The sequence below is a fragment of the Arachis ipaensis genome, chromosome B4 (genome assembly GCF_059453495.1).
Source record: "Arachis ipaensis isolate K30076 ecotype BB chromosome B4, ASM5945349v1, whole genome shotgun sequence".
Taxonomy (NCBI): Eukaryota; Viridiplantae; Streptophyta; class Magnoliopsida; order Fabales; family Fabaceae; genus Arachis; species Arachis ipaensis.
Window position 1 is genome coordinate 130,643,931 of NC_142439.1, and position 16,349 is coordinate 130,660,279.

General features: G+C 31.3%; 1 protein-coding gene across 2 annotated transcripts; it reads right to left on the reverse strand.

Moving 5' to 3' along the window:
• Positions 1-5,880: 5,880 nt before the first annotated feature.
• On the reverse strand, positions 5,881-15,116 carry LOC107639831 (homeobox-leucine zipper protein ANTHOCYANINLESS 2). 2 transcript variants are annotated; one of them, XM_016343445.3, is made up of 9 exons: positions 14,110-15,116; positions 13,706-14,010; positions 13,430-13,547; positions 12,510-13,232; positions 11,852-11,953; positions 11,537-11,752; positions 9,144-9,318; positions 7,656-8,023; positions 5,881-6,634 (listed from the first exon to the last, which is right to left on the reverse strand). In XM_016343445.3, exons 1-9 carry the CDS (start codon positions 14,323-14,325, stop codon positions 6,269-6,271), a joined length of 2,589 nt encoding a protein of 862 aa, XP_016198931.1. In that variant the 5' UTR covers positions 14,326-15,116; the 3' UTR covers positions 5,881-6,268. The 2 variants fall into 2 exon arrangements, with proteins under 2 accessions (XP_016198931.1, XP_016198932.1); XM_016343446.3 differs by having other exon boundaries at positions 13,706-14,007; positions 14,110-15,087.
• Positions 15,117-16,349: the final 1,233 nt, after the last annotated feature.

The window sequence follows — 16,349 nt, forward strand, 5'->3', positions numbered from 1 at the left end:
TGGAACCATAGGAGCTCTTCTTGCACTAGAGTATTATTATGATCATCAAGCAACTATTGCTCTTTCTGACGCAAATAAATGCTATCCACCACTTCCAAACGCTTTTGTAAATAATTAATCTGCTGCTCTAATTCACATTTCTTAACAAAAATGTTATCAAATACCTTCGAGTTAAACTCTAGTGAATTCTTTTAGACTTTCGAAAGCTTGCCATGAATCCCTCTACTACCAGACCACCGTGACTGATTCACAATATCCCTATACCCCGGTTGAGTAGTCCAAGCAGCAACAAAACGGAAAGGTTGATTCCCTTTAGGCTGAGGACGACCTTTACAATGCACCAGAATAGGACAATGATCAGACTGAAGCCTATTTAAAACTTCTGCATAAGCCTCTAAAAAGATAGATAACCAACTACTATTTATACAGACTCGGTCAAGCTTTTTTGCCATGTTAACATAATTTTTCACCCTCCTATACCAAGAAAACCGCTTCCCAATAGTCTTCAAATCAAACAAACTACTATCTCCTAATGAAGTAGCAAACATGTCTGCTCTTTGATGACAAAATTGACAGCCCTTAGATTCATGAGAAAATTTGACTTCATTAAAATCACCAAGATCAATCCAAGGTCCTTGAAATACCATGGATTGTGCAACAAGATAATCCCAAAGGAGAACCCTTTTATTAAATTGAGGACTACCACAAATACCACTACACCTCCAAACTAAATTATCATATTGAACCTCAACAGTAACACCCTGATCAAACGCATCAATGAACTTACAACAAACACCCTTCATAGAGGATAGAAACCAAATACCCCCCTTATGCCCCTCTGCTTCTACTATACCAACAGAGTGATACTCCAACCTTTTCCAAAACAATTTTAAATGCTGAAAAGGGGAGTGAGTTTCAACCACAATAAAGAAAATAGGTCTAAATTTCCTAACAAGTTCCTTACAATGCACCTTGGCTAACTTATTAGAAGCACCCCTAATATTCCAAACAATTATATTTAAACTATCCATAAATAATAGGGACAGAATAAATAAGAACATAAACTCTAAATAGAATCACCAACCTCAATAGGTGGTTTGTCCTGCGGTACTGGCACACTCTGATCCTCAATAATTGCAACCTTCGGACCCCCTAATGCTGCACCTGTCATGTTTCCATCTACTAAGGTTTCCTCCGTTGCGCCACCATTTTTATCAACTGGCGAGTTCTGTAGGGAGGAAGGCCACGGACGCTTCCGTAGAGAAATTCCACGACGTGCAGGAGTTCTACGCGATGGAGATGGCACAATTTCATGTTTTTCTTGCTTTCTCATCCTAATGCCAATTGATTTGCCTCCATCACCATGCAAATTGGGCCTTGGAACCCTTCTCGAACCATACTTTTGCTGCTTTTCATCTTGGTCCTTCAAACCTGATGGCTGACCTATTGTGAATTTTTTCTTACGCAGCACTTGTTGCCAGCCCTCTTCATCATTCATGCATGCCTCATTAACATGACCATCAAGTACGTGAGGAGCCAATGATTCCGTAACTGCATCCTTTCCTTTAACAACTCCTAATTTCTCACCCGAATTACGAGAATTCTCACCCAAATCGCGAGCTTCCAATTCAGCCTCTTTTTGAATCTCATGATTGTTGTGTGGCACTAGTGTCGGGACTTCATTATTTTTCCATCATCACCAAAAGAATCACCGTTTCCTTCCAAGGACTCCTTCTCCCTGCACAATGATTTATCATGCCCATACCGTATACAACTAGAACAAATCAGCTGTAAACTCTCGTACTCCACTTCATGAGTCATACCCTCCACTATAATATGTTTGATTACAAGCAACCAAAGATTAATTTGAACAGAAGCTCGGACATATTTTTCTCTTTCTGCAAGCTTAGTGGCCAAGTCTACTTTTACCGGAACTCCTATTGCAAAAGTAATTCGCAACATTGCTTATTCCTGGTAACACCAGATTGGAAGTCACAAGACTCGAATCCATACTAGCGTTGATCCGAAAGATTTTTTGCATGGCCTAAAATGCACCTCCCATGGCTTTACTGCAACATCATGACCGTCTATCAACCACGGACCACCAAGAATGACTTTCTTACGATCGACAGCCATATCAAATTTAACCAAAAAATACCCAAACCCCACATCCAACAAATCAAACCTTCCTTTGATGCGACATACTATCTGAAGCTTATGCATAAGAGCCGTGTAGCCATAATGCTTATCCAACACCTTGATCACGATGCTTTTCTTATAAAGTTCAGACAACTCTTTGCCTCCTTAGTAAAACTGACACTTATAATCTAGAGTTTAAGATAAAAAAATTATTTTTAAAAATTTGAGTAATGTCAGTTAAAAGAAATTGCCTCTCTAACATTATTATTTTTTTTACTTGAAAAATTCTAATATTCTCTTTTATTAGTTATTTGAGACACTCTATAGTCTATACCATAGAGTATACCTACCCAAAATAAAATAACGTCTACGCTAGAAATAATATTTCAAGACATTTTTTTACGGAGACCAGCCACTGAATTAATATGTATAAATTGATATTGTAAGGGTTTTATAAGGGGAAAAAATCTACTGGATTTATTTGAGTGTCCATGATGCCCCTTTTTCATTCTTATTGTATTTGCTACTTATTTTTGAAGTCTAATACAAAAAAAAAATGAATTATTTTAGCTCGAAAAATTATAATTCCCTCTCTCAAATAATAAAAATAAAATTATTCTCAAAATTTAAACTCAATACAAGCCGGCCAAGCTGCATGATTAAATTAAACCTAGTATTTAAATATCCAAAATTAAACTTCAACACATACACTACTATGGAATATTTGGCTGTGTGGGACCTTCACTCTGATTAATTGATAAATGATAAAGAGGGAAACAAGGGAAAGAGATCGAGATAGAAGAGGTGTTTGCAACCGGAGATTCAGCATTTTCTCTCATATATATATTCACATTTCACACCAATAATGAAGTCCTATCATATGATCCTTTCCCTCCATACTTGCATGAATGTATGAAATCTTTTGATTGATTTTGAACTTTTAATTTGGTTCACGTCCATAGCGTGAGGATTAAGTGACACAACACATACATAGCAGATACTAGATATATAGATAGGTTTAAAGTCCAAAAAGCATATCTTTAGGGTTTTGTTTGGAAGGGGATCCAAAGGGAGCCCACAAATTTACAGAGCTAGGGGAATTATTTGGATATCAACAACGGAACAAGGGTCACATATATGCATGCTCAGTTGTCTTCAATAATATTAGCAATTTAGATATGAATGGTACGAAAATGAGTCAGATCATGAATTATATTATACACCTACCTCTTCTGCTGCCAAATTTGATGAAATAATTTAGTATATGTATATAAAAGTGTTCAATTACTTAAATTTTAAATTTTAAGAGAACTTATAAAATAGAAATTAAAGAAATTGGGTTCAATTCGCTCAAATCTCAAAAGAGGTGAATAACATCTCAAATTTAATAAAATTAGTGTGATTAAACTTTTTTCTATTAAAGCAACGTGGATGCTCTATTTAAATGGTGTTATATTTTGGAATTTGCAACGATTTTTTAAATTACGGCAAAAATTAATCCCTAAATTTTAAAAATCGTCTGTAAATTATTGGAGATCGGTTTTACAATTTAAATCGCTGTAATTTTTAAAATAAATCATCATCTTTGCTCGACACATGTGTTGTAGTGTATTACTTATATATTTCAGAAAATTAATGCATAATTTTAAAAAAAGAAAAAAGAAATTAAGTTGAATTTGTTCTAATATCAATAGAGGTAAATACTTTTTAAAAAAAAAATTAAAAAAATAAAAAGATGATTGATTGAACAAGGAATTTGATCTATCCTTTTACAGTGAAATTGACTAAAGGAGCATATTTTACCCACACATTTTCATAGTACTATAGCAAGATCCTCATATAAATTGTTATTTTCACACTTTGCAAACATGAAGTGTAGTGATATTTACCAGCTGACATAGGACATCATCAGTTATATGTTGAAGCAATTGTCACTTTCCAAGTTACAGGATCACTTTACAATATTCCAAAGTTGATACTGTTCCCAACAGTAACAACATCATAAGCCACTGGGAAATTTGTCTAACCATTTCGCCATTGACTTCTAAGTTCTAATACTCTTCTCTTCCTGTACTTCTTTTAAGGAAATTTGTAGTTTTGTGTTTTGTACATCTAACGAAACTTCACATCATTAATCACAAATAATTCAGAAAGCACAATGTAAGAGGCGTGAGACCAGTCTTTTTTTTTTTTTTCAAGCATAAACATACTAACCTACATACATATAATTATAAGATTACAAATTAATAAAAAAGTTTATGGAACAAAACCTTATATGATGACCACCAAAAGCTATTAACTATTTGAAACATATTATTGATGACTAGCAGAAACAAAATGTATGTGTATGAGTTTTGTTGACTAAAACCCTTAACTCACTTGTTAAAAGTACCGGAAAAGATAAATTTGAACACATATATACAGATAATGTAATTGTTATAGTGCTTAAAAGTATTTGTTTAATTTATTAAAAATAGTTAAAAATTAATATTTAGTTTTAAAAATATAAAAATAATAATTATTAAATATTTAAAATTTGTCATAAAAAATAAGTTAGACAAAAGTTAAACATCAAATTATAAATACCATAAAATTTATCTAAAGATAAATAGAAATATATATTAACCGTAACTATACTTGCAATATATATGGGACAATATTTGCTTTAACAAAAATTTTACGTGTATATATAAATTATTATCAAATTCGTTATTATATGTTTTATACATGTAATTGATTTAATAGTTGATTTTTGTTGCTTTAATTACTTAGATCACTTCAACTATCAAACAAAATGTGAATTTGTTTTATATTTTCAAATTTTATCTCATGTAATATATACTCTCTATGCAACTATTTTTTTTTTTGGATAGACGATGGAAAATGAAAATGAAAATAAAAAAAATAAAAAATAGATTATTTTATATGTTGTTTGGATAAAGAAAAAATAAATAAAAAAATAGAAAAATAATTTTGTTCTATTTAAAAAAAAGTAAGATAAAAAAAATATATTAATACCTTAGAATTTTTAAATTTTTTATTAATCAAAGGGTGAATTAGTAATTTTATTCTTGTTCACACGTTTTCTCTTCATTTTTTTCTCATCTTTGAGAAGAACAAATTTTGGTGAATTTCACACTACTTTTTTTCTTCAATTTTATTTTTCTTTCTTATCCAAATTAAACAACAAAAAACTCATATTTTCATCCATTTTCTTTTTTCATATTTTCTTTTCTTTCATATTCTCTTAATCTAATCAGAATAATAATATATATATATATATATAAATTTAATTTTAATTTATATACAATTTTTCAATTAGTTTTATAGATTTAGATCATTTGTTAAATAATAAATTTAAAAATTAATTATTTTTATTAATGAAATAATAAATATCTATATAAAACTTTTTATGTTGTATGCATGAAAATTAAAATTTATTTATATAAATTGCCCTCTTCTCATAAAATACCCCTACTCATTTTCTTTTCCTCCAAAATCAATCATACATGCTATAAATATATAAAAAAATTAACTATTCGTATAAAATATATATTAAAATATAAATAATATATTTAAAATAAATTAAAAACATTTATATTTATAACAAAATATATAATAATTAATTTAGTAATTAATTTTTTGTAACATTTTTCGTCCAAAATTCATTTTGCCATTCTTGTTGCTTAAGCAAAGAGATCGATATGCATTATTTTCCCAAGCAAATACAAATCCAAATGATGATATTGTACCAATAAATATAAATATTACCATTTCGACTCTTTTCTTTTTTTACACTTTTCTAATTGATCATTGTTTAATTAAACAAAGGGTCGACCCAAGTCAATACCCGAACCACCACCCTTGCCTTGTGTTAAGGATCCTATAACCCACAAACTCGGATCCTTACCACCATGCAAGGAATTCTTCTCCACGCGCGGTTCGTTCTTGACTCAAACACCCCTCACCCCTCGCGTCTTTCACACGCGCCACCTATTACAATCATAATCTACACAAATGCTGATACATAAAATAAATACTCAATGTAAATTAATTAATCTTCTAAACCAACAAAAAGAAAAAATAAAAAGAAAGGACTCACGCGACCGAATATTGCGTCACGTGACAGTCAACCCTCGGATTGAAGTGCCGCTTTTATCTTCTGAACCGTACATGAGATGAGGTTGTTCACCGTCTCCACCGACTCCACCGTGAGTTTCGCCGTAGGGAGGCTGTTCACGAGTATCTGAAACGCCACCGTGAGAAGTGACCCACCTCCGGGTTGTGACACGGTATTGTGGTCATTTCTGCCACTAGATCCGTCAGGTGCAACGGCGAATCCAGATGGCAGAAGCGCCACGTAAGCCGAGTCACCGCCATTCATGACCAAATGCATGGCTGGAATGTCCACTGGCGCGTACACTACAAGCGACCCAGACGCGTCTGTGCATGTCTCTTGCAATATCAACATGCTACTCTGATTTGAATTCATAGCCTGAAGAAGAAGAAAAAAATAGAAATAAAAAAATATAATCAGTATTTTTGTGTTGTCATTTTCGTTGAGGTCAGTATGGGGGGCTAGTCAAACCCTTTGGTACCACTTTTTTTTCCTTCTTGTAAAATTAAATTTATTTTGGGAAAGAATTTATTTTAGCAAGAAACAATGAGGTCAGAACTCAGAAGTGAGAAATAATAAAATAAAAAGGGTAGAAAGTTGACAAAAGTTGCTGTTATTTTGACTTTTTTTGGGCAAAAGTTATGCTGAAACAAACGCTGCCCATTTCTGCCGAGAGTTGTCTTGATAGATACTTCCAATATTTCCGAACCTGTCCCTTCTTTGATTTCACCTTTTTCATCCCAACACTACACGACAAAATCTACATTTGACGTTTTCTTCCTTCATCTCACGGACATTTTTCTCACTAAACAACAATGCAAACTAATATAGCTACCTTCACAGGTTGGATAAAATAATAATAATAATAATAATAATATGTAGAAAAAGTATTAGATTTTCAGTCTAAACAAATTGATTAAAATTAGGAGGAGTTTTCGTTTTCATTTTCGTTTCAATATTTTTCAGAATGAAATCATACTATAACGCAAAGAGTTACATTGTTATAATTAAAAATTGTCGTTTAATATTGAACAAGTACTATTCCTAGGAAGACGCTCCCTATCGTATTATTCATTGTTTTCGAAACCATTAATTATGAGAAAATAAGTTAACATATCTATCCATTCATTCATTTCTCTTAATAAAATCCAACCTTATCCTATCATTTTCAATAAACCAAGGCTGAAAACATTCTCCCAAAACATATTTTATTCAATCTTATTCTTAATACCAAACAAAAATATACTCTTTTTTTCCCCTTATCTTTGTCACTTTCTAATGCACAATTAAATCAATTAATTGAATATCAAATAACTAATATAATGATATACTAAAAATTAACGCTAACATTAAATGAGAAAAATATAAGAATATGAATAGTGTGAAATAGAAAACTTACACTGGCTCGTAGTAGTGAAACACAGTTGCCATGGTCTTGTCCCTTGGCAATGTGAGCCATCTCCTGCATGGGTCCGCCATTGGAAAGTATGTCCCACTCGCTCCTCAGCCTCTCGTCGCGGAGGAAATCAAAGAGCCTCTGGGGCGAGACTGGCAGCCACACTGATGTGGCTGCGCTCAGGACGATCCCAGGAGGCTCCCCGGGATCATCAAGGCTCTTCCTTGTCATCACCCTCACGTCTTCGCCGAAGTTGCCGGCGTTGAGCTTGTTCCATTTGTGCACCGTTGAGGCACAAACACCAGCACAGAAGTTGTTGGTCATGCGTTGCGCCAGCTTCAGCATGCTACGCCTTCCACTCGATGTTATTGCTGCCAAAATTTATAATTTAAATTAACAAATATAACTCGTTGAGTTAGGGTGCATGATGAATTGTAGTTTTTGTGATTATTTTGTATATAATGTCGTAGCATTACATCTATCATATTTAAATAAAAAAAATTAACTAGGGAATTAATTTTTCATACAATATAATTTTTCTAAATTTACCTTTTCATCCTAAATTTTAAATTCTATCTTAAATTCTAAACTCTTTAAAAAGTAAAAGTTAAAACAGTAATTTTATAATAAAATAATTAACTAATTAAAAATTAGTTCTATATATGTATTCTTTTTATAAATGAATTATATGATAGTGAGAGTATACAATTTTATGTCTATTTTAACTCATAAATATCTTTTCTTATAGCTTTTGTATATAATTTATTTTTCTAATAAAAAGCTGTTTAGTAAATTGGAATAAGCTAATAAGTGAATGTGAGTATAGAGTAGTATAGTTGATATTAATAGTAAAAATAGTGAATATTAATATTAAAGATAGTTTTATAAAGTACCTTTTTTTTTATGCAATTTATTCATAACATAATAATTTAAAATTATTTAATTTAATTTAATATTTATAGTTATATATATAATATATATAATTATATATTTATTACATCTAAAATTATTCATTTATTTTATCAATAATAATTAAATAAAAAATAAATACCATAAAAAAAATTTATAGCTTTTCTTTTTATTTTCAAACTATATATGACCCTCAAATATTTTTGTATAATGAACTTTAGACACTCGGTATAGTAGATAAATTATTAGACAAAGATAACCTAACTAACCACTAATACTTATTTACTATAAAATTTAATTAACAATAATTGGTAGTTTATATCAACAAAAAAATGTAGAGAGTCATCAGAATTTATTATTTTTTTTATTATTAGATTAAAAAAATAAACTAAAAAAATTGAGTTGATGATTAAATGAAAAGTGATTATTTTTTTTATTATTAGATTAAAAAAATAAACTAAAAAAATTGAGTTGATGATTAAATGAAAAGTGATTTTGACGAGTGATGACCAAAAATAATAAATTTTGATGACTCTTAATATTTTTCTATAATGAATGCATAGAAGTAACTAACTAACTAACCAGAGTGTTCAGGAGGGGAAACAGCAGAGGACATTAAGATGGCTAGGCACTCGCATTGGCGTTGAAGAGTTGCAATCCAACGTTGTGCACCAAACCCCATTCCTGAACTCACCAATGGCCTATACAGCTCGTGGATTTGGCTTTCATCATATTCTGCATGCTCCACCCATGTCACCTGCATTTATATCATTTTAATTTTACTCTCTCATTTTATAATAATGTTGCAATATAGTCAGTAATAACTGTTCTCTGCGTGCCATTAATTTTAAGTATATAGTACACGACAAAGGACACTTGCTAAGTGTGCCCGTGACCTAGTTTTCGTGCAAAAGGCAAATTTTTATGCCCTTCTTGGGTGAGAGAACATCTTCGTTGTAAAAGAAAAAAAGGGCAAATTAATTTAAAAGAAAATAACACTCTCCTCCCATAAAATATTAAAATAAACTATTTTTTAGCTCATTTGACCAAAATATTGTTAATAATTATTATAATTATATGTTTAAATTAGTGACAATTGTTTATCTAATTCAAATAATAATAATATAAAATATATTATTACTGATATAATAAATTTACTTATTTTTAATGTTTTATTGTTAATCATAAAATTAAATATATAAAAGTTTTAAATTAAATATTTGTATAACGAGTTAAAATATTTTTATAATAAAAAATATTTATCACAATAATATTATACTGAAACAAATCACTATAACTAATTTATATATAACTATACCCTGATTAAAGAATATTTTAATCAAATGGATCACAAAATAATTTAGTTTAATCTTATATTATAGAAATAAAAAGAAAAAGAACATATATAGAAATTTCACAGAAAAAAAAAAGTGGCATTACTTATAACTTATTGTATATCTTTGTGGCAATATATTTAAATATTATCCAAGTATCATTTCTATTAGACAATGTTAAGGTGTATTTTAGAATAAATAATATATTAACACGAATTTAGAGAGAAGAGATACAAAAACTATGTTACTTGTCACTATATACTAGCTACTATATATATAAATCTTCTAAAAAGATGATTAATTTCAATATTTGTAATTATTATTCCACTTCTTAAAATCCTAAAGCATATATAGCACATAGACTATGGAAAGAAAACCTCGGGAAGAAGCCTAAAGATTGTGGCGAAGGAAGGGACAAGGTATCTTCATCTGATGGAATCAGATCAAGAACAATAAAAAAATTAGTAGTGGATAAAGTAATGCAGGATTTGGAGGAGCTACGTGCAATGTGTTAAGGAGCATCGAGATTTGTAAATATGGCCCCAAACACCCATAAGATACAGACAAAATGTTCAGTCTTTGGTTTTGACTCAAAGAGGGTCTTTGCATTATTCTAAATAATTTATATTTAATTTAAATGTTAGAGACCTATATACACTTTTATAATAGGGTGCTGGAACCAGGTCACATATTGTTATATATTGAATAACAATGCTACTACCGATGTAGCATAAAAGATTGGAATAGAAACATCATATGAATTGTTTATAGGATCAAGAAGTAGGTGGCAAAATTATTATTTATTATTATTACTACAAACAAAATTGGATATACGTAATTAATGTGTTACATACATGGTACAGAAATTTAAGTAATAGGAGAGGCTTCTATTGATTAAACTAATAATATGGATTAACCTAGATTTGTGCAACATGTTGTATTATTCAAAAGAGATATAGAAAATTTATTGCTGAGAACTGAAGTCTGGAATATAATTGATGAGGGACAAGGGGAAGAAGCATCCTAACCCAGGGTGCAAATTCTTTGAGAAGCTAAATTAAATATATAAATATTATTATGGGAATCATCACTGACAGAATGGTTCTACAGTGAGTATACACTAAAACTAGTTTATGAGTGTTACTTTGAATTAGGAGCTCTTTTTTTATGTGGCTTGGAAATGCAAAAGCCCCATGATTCCTTAGCCTGGTGTTTTCCCCCCCAACTTTAAAATAATATTAATAATAATAATACTGCTAAATTTATTATATAGAAAGTGAGATGAATATATAAAGACATAAATATTATTATTAGTTAAGTTTATTTTAAAAATTTCAACTACCATGTTGCATTTACTTGCAACCACTTGGGAAAAATACAATAAATGTGAGGAAAACATCAAAGCTGATGTGTATAGATGATATAGTACAATTTAGTCCTATAGTACTATATATGCTACAACATTTATATAATAATACTATTCACAACACAATGTTTGGACAGAATGTAAATCATTTTTACTGTCTTCAAAAAGAGATTATTGGGATACTAAAAATGCAGTAATAACACAATAAAATCATGCATCTACAACCAAACACCAATGAAATAATAATTTTTAGAAAAATTAAATTAAATTATTACCTTAGAGTAACCATTAGGCATGTCTTGTATAACACAACCAGAAGGGAGTCTTCTACAGCTAACAAAAGTTGGTGCAGCAGAAGAAGGTTCTCTAATGGTGTCTATGGACACATCAACCACAGCCCAAACCCCTTCTGCATGTTGTTTGCAAAATCTTAGAAAATTGACCTCTCTAACAGGAACCAATGGTGAAAGCACTTGCAGTTCAGCTTGCATCTGATGACTCAAATTTATTTTATTTTATTATCAGTTAGTTAAATTCAATAGGAAAAAAAAAATAAAAAGTAAAATATCTAATTTAATTAACTAACTTACAAGTTGAAGTGCACCGTTTCTAGTTCCATTTATTCCACTAGATATCACTTCTGTTGTAGAAGTTCTTGCAACCATACAAGGGAACATTTCTGACCATCGATTCTGAATGTGAAAAAGATAATAATGAAAATAAGTTATACGCATTATATCCGTAAATATTACATACATCAACATAAATGCATGAGAAAAAATAAATAAATACATTTAACAACTAACGAAAATTTGGATTAGCAACTGAAATATGAAATAAGAAAAATACGGATGTATTTAGTCTTATTTGCATTTTATTTTTTAATATTTTTTATTTTTAGAATTTTATAAAAAAATAAAAATAATAAAATTTTATATTTTATTTTTACCTTAATTTTTTTTAATAAAATTCTGATGAAAAAACTAAAAATAAAAATATAAACCAAACATATTCAAAGATTCTATACCTATAAAAATATTTTTGAATTTAGTGAAAACAAACTAAAATCAATGGCATTCTCTTTTAAAAAATATCCAGCTAAAAGTAGATTGATTTCTGTTTTCAATTCAATAATATTTTATTTGAAAATAGATGAATTTTACACATTAAAATAAACTGAAAGAGAAAGAAATGAGAACATATAGAATAATGAGAGAAGAAAAAAAATTGGTAGTTGAAAGAAATTACTGAGTCCATTAAAGTGTCAACAAGAGGCAAGCTATTGATGATGACAATGGCAGTTTCCCTAGAAGCCTCAGAGACAAACCCATTGGGTCTCAAACCAATGCAAGGTGTCACTGTTCTACTGTACTCTTCATGGTTCAACACTTCCCTTCCTCCCATTTCCATTCCCCTTATCCAAAGTGGTTCTCCACTTTGTGCCATCTTCACCAACTCATCCATTGCACCCAATGCAAGCTCCAAAACCATTGATCTCTCATACCCAGATGATGTATTTGAAGAATTCATCCCATTTGTTGTCGCAATTCCCCTGCTTGGTGGTGTTGGTGATAACACCCCTAAGGTGTTTGATGAAATGCCCATTCCAACAAAATCAGGCCCTAATGGCATTGTTGAACCCACAACAAAGCCTCCATTGCTGCTGTTATTGTTATTTCCAACTCCAAGCTCTAAGCTTGAGTTTGGTAATGGAGGATGAGGAGCAATTGAGGGAATGGGCCGGCCTAAGAACTTTCCGGCGAGTGCGCACACCCGGTCTAACTCGTCCTTTAACCTCGCATTTTCGATTCGTAGATGCTGTTCTTCCAATGAGATTTCACCAATCATGGTTGGTCCTCCACAGTTTGTGCAAATGGGGTTCCTCATTGCTTCCCTCAATGACATGTTTTCTGCTCTAAGCTTATCGTTCTCTTGCCGGAGTAATGTGTTCTCATGGCGTTCCAATTGTGTCTAACACAAAGAAAAACAAAAACATCCATAAACAAAGAGAAAAAAATTTTAAGGTTTCAATGGTCCACACTCCACAATAGCAAGAGAAATTTCCTTTTGCACTTTATGTAAAAGTGTGAAAATGACTTGCAAAAATTGGTTAGGACTAATTGGGATTTGTGTATATGTCTTGTATGTGAATATGATTCCTTCCTTACCTTCATTTGAGTTCTTCTATTTTGGAACCAAAACTTCACTTGCCTTGTTTCCAAGCATAGCCTTTTGCTTAGTTCAAGCCTTTGCTTCTCATCAGGGTGAGGACACTCCTTGAACAGCCTAAAACCCATAATCCAAAAAAAAAAAAAAATCATAAACCCCATCAAAATTTGATGCAACCTTGAAGAAAGGAGAGAAGAAATAAACTTGTTTTTTTTTTTAAAAAAAAGCAGCTTTTTTTGTCTTTTATGAAATGAAAGTAAGAGTTGTTTATGTACGCTTCAAGTTCTTGAATTTGCTGAGGGGTGTGTCGGTGGTAACGCTTCTTCCTGGGTTTGTTGTTGTTGATGTCGGCAGCATCAAGATCATCATCACCTGAGGCACCGTCCATGTTATCACTCCCAGATCTGCTTTCATGCTCTTCTTCCCTGCTCCTTCTCAAACCATTGTTGTTGCTCATCATGTTTCCCTCATAATTATTATTATTAGTAGTATTATTATTGTTATTATTATTATTATCACCCACCAACAACCTGTTATTATTGTTCATCACATCCCCTTGCCCATCCATATTTGTTTGCTGCTAAAGAAAAAAAAGAGAAGAGTAAAGCAATAAGCAACTAACACCATCAAAATCCAAGATCAAAAAGATATGATATGAATGAATTTGTGTATGTCTTACAAGTGCTAGAGAGAGAGCAGGTGAGTTGTTGAACATGGATTTGGCCAAATGAGGATGTGAGATTGCACCAGAAGCCATTATTGTCGCTGCTGTTGCTGCTTCCATGTGGTGGTGATGGTGGTGGTGGTTTGAAGAACCGTTGCTGTAAGGTATTTCAGCCACCATTCTGGCACCACCACCACCTTGTTTGTTCTCAAGGAACCCCCCAAAACTCATCAAAGTAGCCACTTTTGCTTCCCTTTTTGTCCTTCCCTCTAACCTTTTTCTTATTCTAGCAAAGCTGAAATGACTTAGCAGAGAAAGTCATCAATGATTTTTCATTTTCTGAGTGAATTCAGGTACCCCCAGAATTTTCAATGAATAGAGGACCTCGAAATATGAAAAGGGTATCTCAGAATCAGCGTTATATACTTGAAGGCGTGATCAAAATTCAACCTTTTTCAAGCTAAGGAGGAAAACAAAGGACGGAAAAAGAGAGAGAAGACAGAAGGATAAAGCCCCAATGTCTAGCAAGAAAAAAGCAAATAATAATAACAACAGTAATAATAGATTTCTATTATTTTTCTCTTTCTTCCTAGTAGTTAGAGAGAAAGAAAGAGCAAAAAGAAAGCTTGTAGTACTACTGTGAATGGTGAAGGAAGAAGAGAAGACTCTCAGAGAGAGAGAGAGAGAGAGAGAGAGAGAGAAGTTTCAGTGATGAGGTGTGGTTAAAAATGAAGCATGGTAACCCTACCCCCCCTACTACTATTTGAGTGATGAGTGATATGTCTCGTTCTATGACTATGCATGCTAAGCCAAGCTAATTGACTATGCTGAAAAGCTTCCAAGATGCTGAAAAAAATATATATATATCTTTAAAGAAAAGGCTTAGACTTTAGAAAATGAAACTGCTTATAGATTTTTGCACAGATAAGAAAGGAGAGAGAGAGAGAGAGAGAGAGGTGGGTAAAGGGAAGAGAAAGGACAGAGAGATAAAACGCATACACATGTGGGCTCTTGAAAGCCTTACAAAAATGAATGAATCCAAAAAGGGGTAGTTGACTTTTCACACGGTGATACCACCTTTTTGGCAAACTGTTACTACCTCAAAAGAGTAACAAACAAAACGGTGTTACTACTTACTACTATCATTTCCTAAATATTTTTTAAGATACTATTGTATTATTATATATACAAACCTCACATTCAACGCTCAAATTGTAATTAAGGTAAGAAATCTATCAAATTAATTTCAGAAATATTAAATAATATAAAATGAGTAGTAGTATTTATTTTTCTCGGTCAATATTCATGTACCCAAAATAGGTCATGTGTAGAGAATAAAAGGTCAAGATTCTTCTTGATAAATATTAAATGTTGGAAGAAAAATTAAAGTTGACGAGGTGACTAGGATGCTCAAAAAATTTAATGCGTCAATATTCGAATTAATCTCTAAAGAAAATTAAATTGAGAAAAATAAATTATTTTTTTTGGCAGCACAAAAGCGTGCTTCTTTTTTTTTTTAGGATTTAGTGCTTCTTTTGTATACTCTTCAAAAAGAGGTTTAGCATTTTATGACGCTCTTATTTTAATATTTAATAAATGTTTACTTTTTAGAAATTTTTGAGAAATTCTCATCGAACAAATTGGTTTTTCAGTCATTGCTTTTAATTAATGTTTTAATATGTGTATTAGACAAATAAATCTATAAAATTGTATTTGAAAAAAAAGACTGAGAGTAAAAAATTAGGGTGTACGCGGATCGAATTGGATCGGATCGGATCGGATTTGGCTGAAAATTCGATCCGATCTGCACAATTTTCATCGGATCAGATCGGATATGATATCCGCGTATTTTTGTGTCGGATTCAATCCGGTGCGATCGGATATCGAATATATCCGCATAATTAAACATTCTCTTTTTAATTATATTTCAATGTAAAAAATTCAATAAAAATATTTTTTTACACTTTTAAACTTATTTATTCCTAAAATATTTTTAATCAAACTTTTTCTAAATAACAAAAATAAAATAATACAATATATGAATAATAATTACTAACTAAAACATACAAAAAAGTAAATATAATACCAAACATATATATATTTATTTATTTTTAATTATTATTGTGCGGATCTGTGAATCCGCAGATCGGATATGCGGATGTAAAACAGATATCCGCGATCCGATCCGATCAAGTATCCGCAATTTTCGGATCTAATGCGGATATTTACTGCGGATCTGCGGATACGATCCGATC

Bases quoted from the DNA above. Each gene is read 5' to 3' on its own strand.
- LOC107639831 (XM_016343445.3), bottom strand. From the start codon at position 14,325: ATGAGTTTTGGGGGGTTCCTTGAGAACAAACAAGGTGGTGGTGGTGCC. The intron at 11,753-11,851 runs GTAAGTTAGTTA...TTGAGTCATCAG, and splicing joins GAAACGGTGCACTTCAACTT to ATGCAAGCTGAACTGCAAGT. The intron at 8,024-9,143 runs GTTAGTTAGTTA...AAATTTTGGCAG, and splicing joins TTCCCCTCCTGAACACTCTG to CAATAACATCGAGTGGAAGG.